The sequence below is a fragment of the Pangasianodon hypophthalmus genome, chromosome 21 (assembly GCF_027358585.1).
Source record: "Pangasianodon hypophthalmus isolate fPanHyp1 chromosome 21, fPanHyp1.pri, whole genome shotgun sequence".
Lineage (NCBI taxonomy): Eukaryota > Metazoa > Chordata > Actinopteri > Siluriformes > Pangasiidae > Pangasianodon > Pangasianodon hypophthalmus.
Window position 1 is genome coordinate 12851270 of NC_069730.1, and position 20397 is coordinate 12871666.

Consider the following 20397-nt stretch of genomic DNA (forward strand, 5'->3'; position numbering starts at 1 on the left):
AAGTGTTCAATAAATACTTTGAATAATATGAATTACAATACAATAATATGAATACAAATAGACCTTTGTTCATATGCTTTGTAGTGTGCTACATCTAGTGCATGCCATTTGAAATTCAGCCATAGAAAAATATGTCAGAAAAATATAGCTGAAAGTAACTGCTCTTACACATAACATTTATTTAAAAATCCACCACACATTTTACACTACATTGCAGAGATAGTCATCTTGTTTAAAACTGAAGGGCTGATAGAGATGGGCTTCTGCTTTTTAATCCTTCCAGAGACAGTACCAGAAATCTGTCGTGTTTTGAGATCCACCACTCTGGCTGAGGTTACTATGGCATGTAGAAAGCTTCATAGCAACAAGGCTGCAGGGGTGTAGGAGATCTGGCCAGAGATGTTGAAGGCACTGCAAAAGGTTGGAGTGGAGTAGTTAACAGTGTATGGTCATCTTGGGCAGTGCATTTGGACTGGAAACCTTGGATGGTGGTGTGTCAAATTAAGTCTATTCTAGGGCTCTGAGACGACACTCCATCCAAAAGAGACTGCACAGCTTTGTGAAGGGACGTGTTGTGGATTTGGAAAAGACCCATGATTGTTTGCCTCAACATTTGTTGTTGGGAGGTATTGCAGAACTTGTGGTATCTGAGTCACTACTTTGACCATGCTGGTCTCTGTATGAGTGCACTGAGAGTTTCTTGACTGCTTTCTTGGCATTGTGTCAAAGCCATTTATGATGGATATCAGGCTCTGTCCAGGTGTAGGTAGGTATTTTCTGTACTCCAGCTATCACTGCTTCCTGCAGTAGGCACCACATGTCTTTCCCCTGGGCCTTATCATATTGGGGTGCTGGAGAGCTACCTATTCCAATTTGTCCTGATGCCACCATCCCTACTATTGCTCTGTGTCTAAGCTGTGCTTCTGCTGTCTCGTTTTGGGCCCTCCACTTACTGTCTATTAAGACCTCTATGCCTGCTGTTGAGACTTTAGGGTCCCTGGAGTCCCTGCATTGCAGTGCCTCCCTTGTAAGAGAGACCATGAACTCCTCCATGACGCTGGAGCTGCAGTTTTTTTATGCCTCCCATACAGAGCCTGCACTGCTTAGGCTGTGAGGCAAGCCCAGCCACCTACGTACTGTAAGTAGCTGCTGATTTTCTTTTCCTGGGCCTCCGCAGTTTATGTAGGGACCTCGTACACCAGTAACGGCCAGATGGTGCAGAGGAGGATATTGTGCTGACATAACCAGGCCTTGAACCTGCCCTGGCTGCTTATACAACCTTTCAGACCTCCTTCATGCTGGGTTCTCTTGTGTCAAACTCTGCTGTAGGTGGTGGATTTATGAGGGCCCTGTGTTGCATCAGTTCTTGCTCTCTTGCTGAGTTGCTCAAGGTGTCATGGAGGATTTGGTTGATTGGGTCTTTAGCACAGCTAAGGTAGCCACTGCACTTCTGCCCTAGCAGCTCTTGTATACAGATTTGATATAAAGATTTGAATACAGATTTGATATAAAGGCTCTCTCTACCGCTTCTCCTTTTAATAGTCACATATAAATTTTGCCTAATCATATTTTGGGAAGAAATATTGTGGTTATAATAAATTATCAGACACACACATGGAGACATAAACCACACATGGTTGAAAGAAAGCGTAGAAAAAATGAAAAAAAAGGATGTATTGATGAAATAAAAAAGAGGGGAGGGGGTGGACATGGCAGAACATGGTCAGTCTGTCTCCAGGTTTTCACCCAGATACCAGATATTCAGTGGCTCATTTGAATACCATGACAGTATTCAAATATCCTAACAGCAAATATCCTAAATGCCTTTGATAACTTATATAAGTGTTTTATTCTTACAGACTCTCACCATCATCTTCATTCTCCGAGTCTCTCTGTCTGTCCCCGTGTCTACTGTTCTTCTGTTCAGGATCTGATGTTCTCATTGTCTTCTACCTATAGTTAAATCTAATCTTAGTCATTCTCCCTGTGACCTGTCTGGCTTTTTTTTCCTGCACTCATTAGTGCTAAGATTTAGGGGAAAAAGAAACAATAAATCCCACATTGCTTTTTTCATAATAGTATAGTAAGTCCCTGAAGAATGGCACAACATTCTAAAGTAAATTTTACACCCACTCCAAAGAATGTTTTTTTTTTTTTTCAAAAGTTTATGAAATATAGAAACTTTCAAGTCTCTGTTGAAGAGGCAAAAACCCACCTGGTTGAAGTGCACAAGTCTCTCCTTGACTGCTGCTAGCATAGCATCTGGACCTCTGACCCTCACCTCAGGATTGTGTCTCTGAGCAATAATTCCATTGCCTACCACTCGACCTTTATAACTGAAAAAGAGAGTAAAAGAGCAACACAATAAAATAAGCATTGGATGGAATACCAACCCATCTCAGGGCACTATGGACACATATTCACACACTCACACACACCTAGGGGCAATTTCTACTGGCATCTAATTGAGAAGAAAAGGGAGAACCTGTAGGAAATGAGTAAATCTTATAATAACAACAAGCAAAGTTAACATAGGCTCTCTGGTAGTCCTGGAATTTGAACTCAAAACTGCACAGAACCTACAACAAAAGTTTACATATTTAACCATGGTTCTGTGACTTAGTTGAGGACTGCCAGGGCTGTTTCATTCCGAACCTGTTTCCTCATTTGCTTGTTTCAGTTCTGAGTACCAATACCAATCATGACCTCATTACCATCACAGTTACCCCATGTGAGTGATCTATAAAAGTTCCCTGCTACATACTGCTCATCTTCTGGCCATTCTGGACAACATGGTGGTAAACTGCAAGTCTTTCACTTATTTGTAGAACCACGCATCAAAGGCTGGGTATCAAAGTTAGTGAAGGTTAGTAACATGGCCTGATGTGTGCACAGTAACTTTTACCCAATGGGCTAATCTCTTATGGTACTCGTCAAAGTACACAAACAGCTGGTCAGTGACTGGCCAGCTGGCAGTCACTTCTACATAGTGCTTGAGAGCCCTCTCTGGCCACCGGGCTTGCCTAGGCACATTATCATCTACAAGAGCAGGTTGATAGGTTTATTGATGTACTGCACTGTCAGTATCTTTTGCAAAAGTGATGAGTTTGGCTCCAGTCTCCAACAAAGACACTGAGTGCAGACAAGTAATGCATGTAATTCTCATAGCGATGACCAGAAAAATGCTGTCTAAAGCAAAAGTCTTCCATCTTCTATTCTGTGGCAGCAGGGCTGTGGTCGAGTTCCACTTTTAGGGTCAATTTATAATGGGAAGGGTTTGAGACTCTTTTGGTTTGAATCTTATTTTTTAGGTGGTACCTAGGTAAGTATAGTGTGTACGCATAACATTTCAGGCTTCAGACTTCTCTTAGTTTTTATGGGGGCGAGAAAGTGCAATTATTTAAAATTCCCATCACCTTTGGGTTGAATATCTCTGGTGGGGGACCAGATACGAACCTGAAATTTTCACAGAAATAAGTCCTCAATAGTAGCATTCTGCTGTAAAAAATTGAGTTTGAGATTCCACTGGTTACAGAGCTAGGTCTGGTAGAAATCTGAGGAAAAGTCTACCTTATTCATGCATTTTGAGAAATGAACAGATGTAATATAAGCATAACAAATAATTATGTTTACGATTGACATGTATTGTTGGTGAAGTCGAAAATGTTACTATATTTGTTACTGGCAACAGAAAATCATGCTCTATCACAGGGTTCTTCAAATCTGCAGAGTTTAGCTCCAACCTCCAAACTTACCTGTCTGTAGTTTTCTAGTAATCCTGAAGACCTTGGTTAGCTTGTTCAAGTATGTTTGTTTAGGGTTGGAGCTAAACTCTGCAGGACAGTGGACATCAAGGGCCAGATTTGAAGAACTCTCCCGTGATAGAAGCAGTAAGTGACTTCTAAACTGTAGTCACTTACTGTACATGCTTCACTGTTGCCAATATCAAATGTAGTAACATTTTAGACCTCGGTGAAAAGCATAAGCTATTGTATGTTAGCTGAAGGGCTCCTGTCACTGATGGTTGATGGCAGAGGAGTGGGAAATGGAACAGACCATCAAGCTGGTGGTACTGGAGCAATTTGTCAGTTGACTACTGAGAGGAACGGTGGAGTGGGTCCAGTACCACTGGCCCGCATCCCTGGAAAAAGCTATTCAGCTGGCGAAGAATCACATGACACCGATCACTGGTCCAGGCATCTCCCTTTTTCCTCACTATCTCCCTTTCTCTCTCTCCTACTTCTCCCCTGGTTCCAGCTGCCCAGAACTGAAGTGTGGGGGCCCACAAAGGCTGAGAACACTGATTCAGATCACCCTGAGAATACCATTCACACAGTGAAGCATGGTGGTGGCAGCATCATGCTGTGGGGATGCTTTTCTTCGACAGGGACTGGAAAACTGTTCAGGATAGAAGGAAAGATGGATAGCACTAAATAAAGGGCAATTCTTGAGGAAAACCTGTTTCAGTCTGCCAGAGATTTGAGACTTGCACAGAGGTTGTTTGACAATGACCCTAAACATACTGCTAAAGCTACACTGGAGTGGTTTAAAGGGAAACATTTAAATGTCTTGGAGTGGCCTAGTCAAAGCCCAGACCTCAATCCAACTGATAATCTGTGGCATGACTTGAAGATTGCTGTACACCAACACAACCCATCTAACTTGCAGGAGCTGGAGCAGTTTTGCCTTGAAGAATGGGCAAAAATCCCAGTGGCTAGGATACTTATGCACACTGAAGATTTCTGTTTTTTTTTTTTTTTTTTGTCTTCATTATTGCTTGTGTCACAAGGAAAATATTTTGCAACTTCAGAGGGATAGTCATGTTTTGTTTATAAAAATCCATTTAATTCCAGGTTGTAATGCAACAAAACAGGAAAAACACCAAGGGGGTGCATACTTTCTCAAGGCACTGTAAATGCATGAATGAGCTTGTGTACAGGTGTTCCTATTAAAATGGACACTGCATGTATAGATAAAGGCAAGTCTTGCAGAAATAATTTGTGCATACCTGAAAGATCCAGATATCTCTAGGGTCTCATTCCTCTATTTGTGAGTGCATGCCCTCATCTAAAAGACAGGAGTGATTGTAGAACTGTAAGTGGGGTGAATTCTAAGAAATTGGACTACAATTTCTTACAATTCTATTTGTGCTAGATAACCAGGTCAACCACTAAAGAGTTATTGAATAGTATGGAGGAGATAAGGTGGGTGCAAAAACTTTGTCACTGGTGGAGAAAGAAAGATAGATGGGAATTTTATGTATTTATATGTATTTATATATTTTTATTTTATATATACATATGGTCTTTGATAAAACAGGAGCGTAACAGGACATGAGTTTTTGTGTAAAAGCAGGATGAGTGTTTTTGGCTAATAGAACTGCTGGAGTGATGATGTCATGCAAGGAGAGACAGATGTATGACTTCGAGTGTCATCTCTCAGGAGACAGCAAAAACAAAATTCCACATAAACAAATCAGCTTGCCCCAAAGTATACACACACATGACTTTTGACAATCAGACTATTAACTGGCATTTTTATTATTGGAATCCAGCCTTTATTACTAGTTTCACCATCAGGTATCAACACCACTGTAACACATTCCAAGCATCCAGGCTTCTTCTGATTTTATTGTTAATGCTGTATTTATTCAGTTTATTATTTATGCTAGCACTTAGCTTCTTTTCATCCTTTATACAGTATGAGACACTGCTAGTCTAGAAAGGGTATATTTTATGAGTCATACTTAGCATCCCAGCAAATATGTCAGTCCTTGATTTGCTTGGTGCATGAATTGCCAAATCTTCAGCTAAAATGCAGAGTTGTAATTCGTTGTTCAGCAAGAATTCCTTTGTAACAGAACACTTTAGGGGTATAGTACAAGCTGCCATGTTTGGTACTGGCATACTGGCATATAAACTCCCATGTCCAGCCTCTTACACAACCACACCCACACACACTAGGTGACATTTAGATCTAGCTGACATTACTGGTCCTATAGCTGACACTATGGGCCAGTGGGGACATGTGTCAACCAGACAGGAAAAGAAGAACTCTTGTTGTCTAGTAATTAATTTTCACCACTCAGAGCATCCATGCTGTCAGATATGGGGCAAGTCACATCAGTTACATCTAAATGTCACCTGCGTGTGTATTTACAATATGCATTTGTTTTGTTTCCAGTGTCAGTAATTGCAGCTGATACTATAAATTGACCACTTCTGTCATCTGGTGGCAATACAGAATATTGCACAAGCACTCCAACATGCATTATTAAGCCTTAAGTCTTTTTACTACACATCCCCTATGTCTGGAACAATTCATGGTTTGTTGGAGTTTGAGAGCTTAATACCTTTGCAAAATGTGTGAAAGAACACATTTTCCTCCCTCACTTGAAACACCACAAAAGAGCTTCATCAACTAATGCTTAGCTTATTCCACGTTTTAGAAAGCCGGACAACAAGTGCCACTGTATCTGATGTATTTAAGAACTACAGCTTTAATGTATTTCTGTGTTACTCTCATTTTAGACCTACACGGAGTAAATGGGAACCTGTGTTCAACACACATAGTACTTAAGACCAGATGGAAGTCATCAAATCAGAGTTAAAAAGCCTGAGAGAGCTCCACTCTGACTTTCGGCCAGGCTTATGGTGTCACTGTGAAATAAAAGCCTTCATCTTGCTGTAATTCATTTTAATGGAGTACGGAAAAGTGCTATTTCATTTCCGTGTGCTATATTCATTTCATTGTATGTAATGCATTTTTAAATGAAGAAGTACTGTACACTGAAAATCACACATATTTTGAAAATGGCACATATGGTCTCTCTTTCTTCCTCCTTCTTTTTTTTCATCCAAAAATTGAGTAGTGTAATGAATTAACAATAAAGGAGCACTTTTTGTATTGACACATTAAAATGAATCAAAGTTTAATTCTTTTATTCTGAGCAAGGCTACTATGTCTCGGTCTTCCTTATAATAACAGATTATTTGCCTCTTAACACTAGAAAATTAAAGAACAGTGATGATACTGATATTACTATTGCTGCTACTACTACTACTGCTACAAATAATAATAATTATTATTATTATCATTATTATTATTATTATTATTATTGTTGCTGTTGTTGTTATGTATTTGTAGATTACCACAAATATAACTGTGGGACATTGTGGACATTGTTCGTGTTTTTCCAAACTTTAGCTAGCAGGTGGCAGTATTGGCTACATTACCCATTTCTCTGACATATCTATGCACTTAAACACTTTACTGACCAATAGTCAATAAATAAATAAATAAATAAATAAACCTTTTTCGCTGTCATAAAATCAAGCTGATATGGCATTAATTGACTCACTTAGCATTTGAACCCTTTGATATATCCTCATGTAGTCAAAAGAAATCTAGTTTGAATCCATACAAAACCAAGTGATACAAGAGCAAATTTCCAATAAGTGACCAAAGGTAGTTGTAGAAAGAAAACAGAGACACATAAACAGATTCACATATATGTAGCGATAAACGATGGAACAAAATTGGCCATACTCTCTGGGTGGAAGGGATTGTCTCTGTCATAGTTACCCTAACCAGTCATGAATGTTCATTTATGTGAAGAGGGCAGATAGCACTTTTCTCAAGTGTTTATGCTGCTCTATGTTGGAGGAAGAACATGTTAGCCCTCACCCTTCCAGGTTGGTAGGGTAGCTGTCATATGATGGGTAGGTGGCTGGTGGGTGGGAATTGGCAGGTGACCAAATTGGTGAGAAAATGGAGAAAAATTGAAGGAAAAAAAAAAACAGGTGGTGCAACCTACTGTACAGAGCATCAAAGAAATCTACAGTATTAAAAAATTGTCTTATTTGTGGAACAATGCACAATTTATGACACATTTTTTATGTTTAATATTGGAATATTCAATTTATAAGCATTAATATATACAGTATTTCATCTTCCATAAAAACTCTGTAATGCATGGTAAAATTAAATGTAATTTTGCACACTGTCAGTCTTACACAGAAATAATCTTTGAAAATATATCATGGAAAATAGCTGTCACATTGCCATAGCTTCAAATGTTTTATATAGGAAAACAAAACATATTAAGTTGAACTTTGCAAAACTATGAAATATGGGTTGAATGTGTGCACACACACACTGTATGTGTTAAACGCCCAAACTCATGAGCAACATTAAGGCTGTGTGAGAAAGACTGATCTCTCTCAAATAAACAGTATGAAAGGGCAAGAATGTGTGTGGTGAGGGTGGCCTCAGCAGGGGGTTAAAAACAGAACAAACACACACACACACTGCCCACACTTAAGGATGACACAGCCTAGTGGAATGGCTCACATGCACCAGCACATGTTGAGAAATCATAAATGTCAAAAGATGTCAAAATGTGTCATCCATTACCGCCATCAGCTTTACATTCATTCCAATAACATATGCACATGCAGCCACACAAACTGACACATGAACTCACAAACATTTACTAGACCACACACACACACACACATACTTCTACATTTGCACACAAACACACACTCTCTCTGGCACCTGTGGATTCTAAAAGAAACAATATGACTGCCCTCATAAAGATATACTTTCCCTGCCTTTTCTACACATACACAAAGATGCACACATGGGCGTACATGTGCACACACATGGGGTAAGAAGGGTTTTGCCTGTCAGCTGCTATAACAGAGGAGGTCTAGTGCCCAGAATATACTACACACACATAGAGTCAAGCCTAGTCAAATCCAAGTCTTTGCAACATTCTATTAAGAAACAAGGGACTACAATTCTAAGTTAGTTCACACAACCTGTAAATGGTATTGTGTCATAAAATATGAGTCAGTATATGATATGTATGTATACTTTGTATTGCAAACCTGGGCCATGCAACACTGGTTTACACCACCATGGAAGGAGTACTTGTAGGGTTAGGGGCATTTTGAGTGTGCATTTTCATGAAATGTGGATTTCTTTAAAAAAAAAAAAAAAAAAAAAAACATACACATACCCCTCAACACACACCCATTCTAGTAAAAAGACATATCCTGTTGATCCCAGTTCTTTTCATTAATAGATGTAAATGTCTAACTTGGAGCTGTGAAACAATTTTGTGGCCCCATACAATAGAGAACATCAGTCAACATATGGCCTCGCCGGGTCACTTAACTAACAGGTGACACACTTACCAGGGGTGAAATTTGGCACGACACTACTAAAGGCCAACTGTAAGTAATGAATGCACAGCCACAAATAGCATGGAGAGTAATTCAGTCCTGTGATGGCAGCATCACACCGTGAAAAGTACACACAACAAGCCACAAGTGGGGTTTTCCATCCACCTGTTTTTATGTGAATGTTGAAACAAACTTGAATGGTAACAGAAATTCAAGTGAAATTGAATGAAAGTGACTTGAAGACATAATATCTTATATTAGCAATTGAAAAAAAAATTATATATATATATATATATATATATATATATATATATATATATATATTTTTTTTTTTTTTTTTCAAATTTGCCTACATTCAAGACACCATTTTTATGTCAAACCAAGTAAAGTAATGTACAATTTGGTTGACACAAAGTTGTGTTATGAAACTTTCCTGACTTACATTATGTCACCAGAGCTGATGCCAGTTGGAATAAGCCTTTATAAATGTCTGGGTAGGTTTTCATCAGTTGTCATGAAGGGCTTATGTGGGTGTCATGTAGCCAAAACTCTGCTCTAAAGTAAAGTTGTTACATATATTTTAATATCATTTTGATACCAAAACTGAAGCACTGGAATCTTAAGATCTGGCCACCCAGTTGTATGTTCATTAACTGCATTATTCTGGTCAGGGTTACACTGGATCTAGACCCTATCCAAGGAACACTGGGCATGAGACAGAATTACACCCCAGATTGGATGTCAGTCCCATCACATTGCACCATGCACATACACAGTGACTCATACCAAGGGGACAATTTAGAGTCACCCATCAACCTAATGATATTCTTTGGGAGGTGGGAAGAAACTAAAGAACCTAGATGAAAACCACACAGACATGGGGAGAAGATGCACAGAAACTCTACAAGGTGAAGGTGAGAGGCGGCAACAGAAACTCTACAAGGTGAAGGTGAGAGGCGGCAACAGAAACTCTACAAGGTGAAGGTGATAGGCGGCAATGCTGTAACTCCATGATGCGTAAGCTGTACTTATTTAATTAACTCTTTACCACAGAAACATCTTAAAAACATTATTATTATTATAATATAACATTACAATCAAGTAATAATAACATGAATTGAACAGTACTGTCCCCACATTGTTGGTAACCATGAAAGAAGTAAGGGTCTCCCACATCCTAAATCTCAATTTAGCCCCTTTTTAGTTTTTAGTTTTGTTTCTACAAGTCTGATGCATTTCCACACAAAAACTGAAAACCACCACCACCACCACCATTATGCAGCTGTCTTCACACAGTGGTCAGACACTGACACAATCAGGCCCTTCAACTTTGTTGTTTTATCCCTTCAAACACTGGCCCTCAAGCATTCCTTAAAGACGGCTACACAAGGTAAAATCGCTGTGTTTGCATTTGTCATTCCTGAGCTATATTAAAAGCATGCAGTTGCCTCAATAACTCCTTTCACATACACAAACCAACCTGGGAATATTTTGGTGAAATTCAGTGTCAGGGTCAGGTATGAATTAGATACGATATAATATTACTCCACAAATATGTAAGCAATAAGATGCCCATTGAAGCACATAATAGTAACCCTGAGAATTCTCACAAAACAGGTGAGGACCAATGCCCCATAAAATAATTACCATTTTCAATCCTAACCAGAGTATTTTTCAAATGAATGTACTTTTTCAGTGCTGTAGTTGCTGAGACTTTGTGTTAGTTTCTCATGTTTCAGCATGTATTATTATAATCACAACAACACTGACAAGTATCACTAACTTGTTGAGTTCAATACCCTTGACTGAGCATTATAACTTCAAGGAAGTGTGGGAAAACATCAGCTAATACGCTTTAATTGCTCACAGGCTGGGTGGGGATACATGAAAAGGGTTTCTGGCACATATGGGCAGCAGTATGCCTTCTGGGTAACAAGGACATCAAATAATGAGGAGCAGATTTGACAAAGCTTCATAAAAGCAATAAAAATATCTGAAGCAATGAAACACTGTATGTACTGATTGATATTTAAGGCACTTTCTGTTAAATCTTTATTGGGTTGAAGATTTGTTTACACTCAACTGTCAACCATATTTGCCTATATATGTAGCCAATTTTGTAGACATGAAATTTGGATATATAAAAAAAAATCATTGAAGTATCATACACACTATAGATGTTTGAAAACGAGGTTAATTTTTTTCTACAGAATTATGCTTACCTTACAATATGCATAGCCCCAGTTTAAGGTTGTTTGCCCAATATCAAACAAATACCACCTATAGCAACAATTTCCCCTGAGGGTCAGTGTTGAGATGAGAGAGATTGAACCCATTAACCTAAAGACACATAGTCAGGGTCAACAACCACTGGTCTGATTCCACCCATATTTAAGTTAATAACTTATGCCATGGACTCTTGGTTAGAAACAGAAGTCGCTGAGATCATGGAAATTGAAGGAGCTGATTAGTCTAGGACATTCTCGAAGCAGTGGGGAAAGACGCGGGAGCTCATTTGAATTCAGCTGAACATCATTATCTTTGGCTCTTGTGCTGACTTCCAGTATTACATTATTATCACAACCTCCCCCACATTCTCTTCTTCCATTTTCTCACTGACACTCACCAGCCAGGACAAAATGCTTTAAGAGCAACAGTTAATCTAAATCTAGAGCTGAATGTCAGTTACACAGAATCAGACTGCTATTAAAATGCTGACTGGTCAGCACATAAGACCCCTAGCATGAATCTTAGATGAAGAGACTGAGAGAGCAAGATAACTAGGAGACAAGGTGTGAGATTCTCTCTGTGCGCTGCAAGTTGCCAAGTCATGAGATCCCTGTGTATGTGTTTGTGTGTCCTGGAATTTCAAAACCATGCACCGCAAAATGTGTGGCATTACCGGACAGTCACGTCTGGCCTTCTATCATTAAATACTCTGTGTAATGGTAGCCATTCAACACTAAAACTGATCCCAAGTCCAACATAGACACCAACTGGACACTAAGATGTTAATGCTAATAGATTTCACAGTGTGTTAGGTTGAAGTTCTGGGGAAGAGCTACAAGCAGTAACTAAGAGAAACAATATGTGAAAACAGCAGGATGATTCACATTTGCAAGATCAGACAAGCATCTAATTCACAGCATGAGCGTCAGAAAGGATTAAGGTGTTTTAATCTTCACCCAATAATATCACACTTCAGAGTACCCTTTGACAACACATCTTTCATTTACTCACCATATAAACTATCCTTGTCTCTCTTACATTTTCCTAGAACTTGTCTTATTTTGCTACTCTGTCAGTACAGTAATACAGTTTTTTTTTTTTTAATTCTTTCCTTTCTCTCCTCTTCTGTTCATCTGTTACAGTTGGTTGGCTAGAAAGGTGAAATCAAAATGGCTGCATACCCACATCTAAATTTTCAGCTAGTGAAACTCCTTTCACAGTACACAACTGTTAAGATTTCGAAGTTAGTATGCCAGGATATGCACTATCCAATGGTAAAGGAATAGTTGGATAGTACAAATAAATACAGGATTACAAGCAAATCAAACTATTGGTTTATCTGGAGAGTCTGAGCAGAAAAAAAATCCTCCCACCCTCTCCTTTTGGCCTAGTCAGTATCAGTCAAAGAATGCAAACATCTTCTCAGCCTGACTGTCCCGAACTTCACCTCTCTCTTTCTCATTTAATTCAAATTCCTCCTTTTTTTCTAGCTGGTCAATAATCTTATGATATTTTTTTTCACTTCTGGCAAAAGCTACATACTTTTGTCTTTATATTCTTGGGCTTTGAGCTGGAAGAATGTCCCACATGCCTTTCACACCAAGACAGCATTATCGACATCATGACCTTTAGGAATATAATATGAGTTGAATTTTGTGATCTGAGACTCATACAGGTATAACAGAGAGTGAGCAATAGGGAATTAAAATGAATAGCTATAGCATTAATCAGTAATCATGTGTCTAAAAAGGTACAATAGAATTTCAGAATCATTAAAAAAGATACGAGATATAATAAAACAAACAAACAAACAAACAAAAAATCAGGTCAAAACTACATTATTTCCCCTAAGAGTATTTAAAGGTAATTTGGGATATTGATGGATATGATTTTAAAGTTGTATACTTCAGATGTGGCTCCAGAACATGGTAGTGCAAAGGCGAACTGTAGGAATTTGTAGGTCATGCAGTGTGAAGGGAACATTGTTGACGGATCAGCACTTATAAAGCAGTTGATCTGAGTATAGAAGGCATCTTCAGCACAGGCCTACATTCTGGAACTGGGCCTAAGATGCTTGATCACACAGAGACTCCCTGCTCACTGCCAGTTCCTGTCTCTCTGATCTTCCCAGAGGGAGTGCTCCAGAAAACCAATCCAGCCCATCCATCTTGGCCTTCTATCTCTTTGTCTCTTTCTGGTTTATTTATTTCATCTCCGAACTATTGTTTGGTGCTTTTACAAGTCACCATACCTTAGTTTGTGTATATATCTCTCTCCTCTCAACTTCTCTTCCAGTTGGAGTCCCATACGCTGCTGTAAATGGATATTTGGTTGTATCTGTGTTACAGCATGGCTCTGTGTTAAATGATATAATGCATCACATCTGTGCCTTGCAGAAGATACATGAGCAAGGGGAATGGAAGGAAGTTGGAGGACAAAGGAAACAAGGCAATAAATAGTAAGTCAAGAAATTGAATAAATAGAACATCACTTTTAATGCGCGACACAGGACTGGCTATTTCCAAAGTATGTAGCAAACCTCATAAACAACAATCCCATAAAGACTGCACACTATTTTGAATGAACAGTGGAAATGTGAGTGGATTTCATTCAATTATACTGTAAAAAATATAGTAAGAAAAAGTATGAGCAATATCCCTGTCCCTAACCATAACCTTATTCATAGTAATCTTTCATACAAATTCATGTCATGTGAAGTTACATGGGGTGGTCAAGGGGTGGTTGGTATAAATGAGCTAGCAAGGCTCGTCAGCAAATAATCACAGCAGATTATTTGCTGTTAAGGCAGATTATTTTGGATTTTTGTGGAACCAATGCAACAGCATGACCAATAGTCGTTAAAAAAATACACATAAATGTGTTCACCCTATAGTCCAGAGATTGTGAGTTTGGATCCTGATGATGACATAGCCATCCGTTACCAGGAATCCAAGAGAGCAAAACTGGCTGTGCTTTCTAGGTGGGAGGGGTGGTAAAGTTTTTCTCTCCCCCTATCAATCACAGAGACACTAGCCAATCATGGCCATCCTTGAGCACATGTGCTAGCCTTCACCCTCCACGAGGTGGTAGCTTTTGTATGATAGAGGAGACCTGACTGGTGGTTGGGAATTGGCTGATACTAAATTAGGGGGAAAATGAGGGGAAATTTAAAAATAAATAAATACACAGAATAGTATGAAAAAGTGAGGCTGGGGCTGATTTCTTTCTAGCCCAGAATGTGTGAATTCATGCAGCCTATCATTGACAGTCATGTCCCCCTTGATTTAATCTATATTTCTGAGATAAGATACTTGTGAAATAGTCATGGGTTTAATAAACATGAACAAGATGAATTATTTACTCCATCATCTTTTTTCCTAAAATGCCTTTGAAGGAGAAACTAGTAGATAGTAGATAGTAGATAGACTAAGCACACATTGTCCAATGAAAGGACTTTTTTTTTTGTTTTTTGGTATGAAAATAAGGGTTATAACTGTTATGTTTTCCATGTTTGATGTTCGGAGGAAACATGACATGAATCCAGTGTAATAATATTCTATATATAAAAGTCTATATAATAAAATATAATATCTAAAGGCAAATGGTTTCTTACGGAAAACGGCTTTTATGTGATCAAGTGAAGGCACACAAACAAAAAAGTGTCCACAATAATGACCATGCTATTTAATACATGCTACATGAACATACAGTTGAGCTATATGCATTTGATGAGAAGTACATGGAGTTATATTAGTTCAGGACCACTGGCTTAAAAAAAATCTGACAATTTGTTGCAATATTAAATCTATAAATATGACATTTTCCTTTAATGTGCCCTATATAGCACTTTCTATACTTGGCTCTCATTTTCCCTGTTTTTTCACACTTTTTTCACTCAGTCTGTTATTTTCACTTAGTCTGTATTTATCAAAAAAAAAAAAAGTCTTGCATTACTAAGATTTTTCACTTGTTTTCTTTTGCTCTTCTCTTTCTCTCTGCCTTGCTGTCTTGATCCTTCTTTACTCTTGCTGTGTCTCATGTAAAAAGTTCACTGTTATGGTTGGTGGAGCTGTCTGATCTCTCTGATATGAGGCATTAAGAATTGCTCCCAGGCCACGGACTATATAACCTTTTCATCCAAAAGTACACACACACACCCCACCACTACATTCCTCTTTTTCTGCCTGTGGCTATAATTCATGTGGAGCATCCTGTTGTTACAAAGGGAATCTAGTCATCCTAGAAAACACACTCACCCACACAAACAATCTGCTTTCTGGACAGGATTTGCACAAAGTGTATTTGCTCATATTAGAACAGGCTTGTCTTTCTGTATAAAAGTGTGTTTGCATGGGTGTGTCCGTATAATACTTGAGAGGACCAAGGGCATTTGTGTGTTGTTCAGGTCGAACTCATAGCCTGCAGGGGAAGATGCAGATCATGGGAAAGCACTGACTGTCTCCTGCTGGTACCCAGTACAGACAGACAGACAGACATAAAAATTAATATAATCTCATAGTAAAGTCATTGAAATTCTGAATTAGATTTCATATCAATGAAATAATACTAATAGAATATTAGTTGTAACCAATTATAGATGGGACTTTTCTCACACCTTGCAGATGACTGTAGCATCTGTGTGCTGTGACTGGTGTGAATAGATAATGTGCAGATAAGTTTTGGACTTAGTGACAGGTGATTTGCAGAATTAACATAGAACATAAGTTAAAAAGTTCAAATTTAATGGAGGTGTGAATGTCTGGTACATGGTCCATTATCATTGTCTAAACTACAACCTGCCTCTCCAGTGCTTTGGAATGTAAATGATACAGCCTTATCTACAAAGACAGCTTGAACTGAACTGAAAAAGAGAGAGACTTATGATCAGAGAGTGAATAGAAAACAGAAAGAGTGAGTTAGAAATTGATTGTAAAGGATGAATAATGCCAGGACTTTTGTCTAGGTCAACATGCTGTAGAATTGTAGTTACTTCACAGCTGCAAATTTATAAGAATCTGCAGAAGTTTTGGATGCGTAAAGTTAGTGTGAAGGGTGAGGTTAGTGGTCACGTCTTTTCTTAAAACTGCATAATTATGAAATTCAACAAACATTCGCTCAGTGGAGTTCTTATGATGCTGGCATGAGATCGGGTTGGCTGGTGCAGAGGTGTGTTGGGGCTACTGGGGTGAAGAAAGCCTCATTGTGGACTATGGAACTGAAGCACTGCCTAACCCAGGAACAAAGGCCCTCCTGTGAGCGGGGTGTGGGAAACAGTGGGAGAAAGAATCCCTACGCCCAGCCTGGGAATGTGCCCTCCAACTGCATGCACTGAACAGGGGGATATTATACACATATGCTCATATCAGTGTTCAACACCATACACTTAGCATCATTCACATAGTATTCACGTGCTATTAGCCAGCTCATCAATCAAATGAACCATGGGTGAAATTTCAGTGACAGATTCAATCATTTCTGTGTGCTGTGGTATATATGATATAGCACTACCCTAATATGAGAGAGAGTTTTTCACATACTCATATGTTGTTCAATGGTTCAATAGCTGGACTCCACAAAACACACACACACAGAGAGCTGCACATGCAATTTCAAAGAACATGAAATAGAAATAACTCACAGTCATAAAACTGCATATATACCATAGGTATTATGTGTTTTAACACCAGAATATGACAATGATTTGCACGCAAAGGTTCTTAGTGGTTATGATATACTACCTTAATGGCCACAATGTCTTTTGGGAATCATATCTGACTTGATGCTTTTGTCAGGGGAAAATATGATGCTTTTGTCAGGGGAAAACATGCTTTATAGAATGACGCTCCTGAGCTCTTGTAATGGTCATTCACATTCAGTGCTGTATCAGGGATGTCGGGACTTGGTAGGAAATTTGTAAGCATATGTCTTTCCCCAGCTCAGATACATCAAACATAAACACACACCAACTTCAGGCATGAAAGAAGTCTGGCTACTCGGGGACTGGCAGAAGCCACAGCCAATCAGGAGAGTGTTATAGTGTAAACAAAGCAAATGGGAGTGATAGAGTGAAAGAATTCAATATTACACTATGAGAGGATAAAAGGATTCAGGACTGATGGAGTTTTCTTTTGTTGCTGAACAGCTAAAGCATTTATTTGTTCTAATATGTTGGGAGGCTAGTGAATGATAGATGATAATCCTCATTGAGCACAGTTAAGTCACGTTCGCACTGGACACAAATAAAATCCACCTGGCAAAAAGGTTTACTTGAATGTAAGAGAATGTGGAATGTGAAAAAGGGATTCACTTCTGGTAGCAGTTCATTTTAGGAGGCCCTCTGATTTTGCTTCGCCTCAAATTTGTCTAGATGAACTTGTCTAGATAACCCTGAAAGTCTTCTAATCTTGGAGCCAACAGAAAGCCAAGAGTGCGCAGCTGGGGCCACATCATCATGAAAGACTCAACTTGGAGGAACTACTTATGAATACAGGGCATTTCAAAATGCACTGTTTTATACAACAGAAGCATGCACATACATACATATTTTTAGCAATTGGTTAGCAGGAGCTAAAAAGCAATTACAAAAAAAGAACTTGCTAATAATATTCTATTAAATGTGATAACCAGCTAGCGGCACTTAGCAGTAACATAAGAAACACCAGCTAGTTGGCTAAGGTTAGTTTCCCTCCAGAAACATGTCCCACCAGCAATGTCCATGATAGCCTGATTTTGCGCCACATCAGTGAAGAAATTCACATGGCAAAAATCTGATGTGACCTCGGCTTTACGTGACAGCATGTCAGTAATTCATAAGCACTGCTGCTTGATAAGTCAATCTCAGTGAGAGCTACCCAGGTTATGGTAGCTAAAAGACAAACACTTGTTGAGAAGTTTGGTTTTTTTCATCTAGGGCTCAGTAATTGTTACAGGAGCACTGATCTGCACAATAAAATTTATTAGTTTTTTAAAATTTAAAATTAATTAATAAATAGTATTGTCTTAATACTTCTGTAATACTGAGCAATCAGGAGTTGCGAATACTTGGGCAGCATCACATACTTCATACAACCATACTAAATGGTTTACTACTAGAGCACTGGTGTCATTACTATTTAGGCATACTGTATTACTTAGTGTACATTGTGTGGTTTGGAGCACAGCCTGTTCTATCTAATTCTAACTATGTGCAATTGCAGCTGTGGAGCAAGAGTTCAGTACCACCCACATTATTAAGTCTTTTTCCCAAAGTAGCTTACAATACCATTTTCTACCAGATTCAAAAATCTTACATCATATAGCTTTCAGCATATTAGCTGTGCTTGAAGGAACCCAGAAACATTTTCAAAATCTCAGGACCTTCCCACTGGAACCAGGACCATTTCTTACTTTCGGGTCTGTAGCTGTTTTTATATGAGTAAAATGAGGCAGAGTGTTTTGTATGTGTTTTAGCAGCATACCACTCATGACAAGTGGTAAAAAAGGCTATAAACATGAACTTTCCCTTTCGCTTGCACAGCTGCGAAATAATATAAAAAACTACATTATTAACAGCATATTCACACAACAAAGCAAAAGCAACACAGTCTTAACCTTCTTAGGGCAGTTGTAGCACAGTGGTTAAGGCATTGGATACTGATCAAAAGGTCATGCGTTCAAATCCCAGCCTCACAAAGCTGCTACTGTTGGGCCTTTGAGTAATTGCCTTAACCTTCAAATGCTCAGTTGTATCCTGTCTCAGTTGTAAGTCAGTAAATGTACATCTGTACAGTTTGCATCACTTCAGTAATTGTATATAATAGCAGTGGTCCTTGCAGTGGAAACACCACCCAGAAATGTTTAGTTGTCATTCAAGGTAGTCCAGGCTCTTTTTAGTTCCTCAAATCTCAGCAGAAATTTAGTTCTTCAAATCTCAGCAGAAGTTCCTGCTCTACTCATTATTTTGAACTGTGCCACAAAATGTAGAACAATCTATGGAAACTGACACAACATACAGCTCTTCATATAACTCTTGTTTGCTATCGAACCACAAAACAAGTTCGATAGTATCATTGGATTAGTTTCACAATGCCTACTTTATATGGCGTGCCTGCAGTAGTGACTGTCGTAGCCCTGAAGAAAAGCAAAATTTGCAAAAAAAAAAAACCAGAAATACAGTATGCTGCTATTGATAATAACACACAACATCCTGAGTTAAACCCACAATGGAGTACTAGAGCATCATTTGGCTCTTTGCATCTTAATTATAGCATTAATTTAAAGAGATATAAAATTTCACCAATATTTATATAAAGTCTGTCCATAGTGCCACAGTTATACAAAGAATTTTGTTTTTTACAAAAAGTATACACCAATCAGCCATAACATTAAAACCACTGACAGCTGAAGTGAATAAGGTTGATTATCTCATTACAGTGGCAGCTGTCAAGATGTGGGATATCAGGCAGCAAGTGAACAGTCAGTTCTCAAAGTTGATGTTTTTGAAGCAGTCAAAAATGGGCAAGCATAAGGATCTGAGTGACTTTGACAAGAGCCAAGTTGTGATGGCTAGATGACTGGGTCAAAGCATCTCCAAAACAGCAAAACAGTAACAGGGTTAAAAGCGCCGATGGCTCACTGATGCACGTGGGGAGTGAAGGCTAGCCAGTCTGGCCCGATTCCACAGAAGAGCTACTATAGCACAAATTGCTGAAAACGTTAATGCTGGCTATGATAGAAAGGTGTCAGAACACACAGTGCATCGTAGCTTGCTGCGTATGGAGCTGCGTAGCCGCAGACCGGTCAGGGTGCCCATGCTGTAAGTAATATAATCCTACAATGCCTAATCCTATAATGCCTACAATGGGCATGTGAGCAGGACTTAAATGACATACTTAAAGGATCTGATGCTTGATCTTGGTGCCAGATACCACAGCACACCTTCACAGGTCTTGTGGAGTCCATGCCTCGACGGGTCAGGGCAATTTTGGCAGCAAAATGG

At 38.8% G+C, this 20397-nt stretch overlaps 1 protein-coding gene across 2 annotated transcripts in view; it reads right to left on the minus strand.

Moving 5' to 3' along the window:
- gpc5c (glypican 5c) overlaps window positions 1-20397 on the minus strand; it is an 88881-nt gene that overhangs the window by 5509 nt on the left and 62975 nt on the right. For both annotated transcript variants that reach the window (XM_026925637.3, XM_026925636.3), the window contains one exon: window positions 2216-2336. In XM_026925637.3, coding sequence (XP_026781438.3) covers window positions 2216-2336 — 121 coding nt within the window. The remainder of the gene's footprint in view (window positions 1-2215; window positions 2337-20397) is intronic.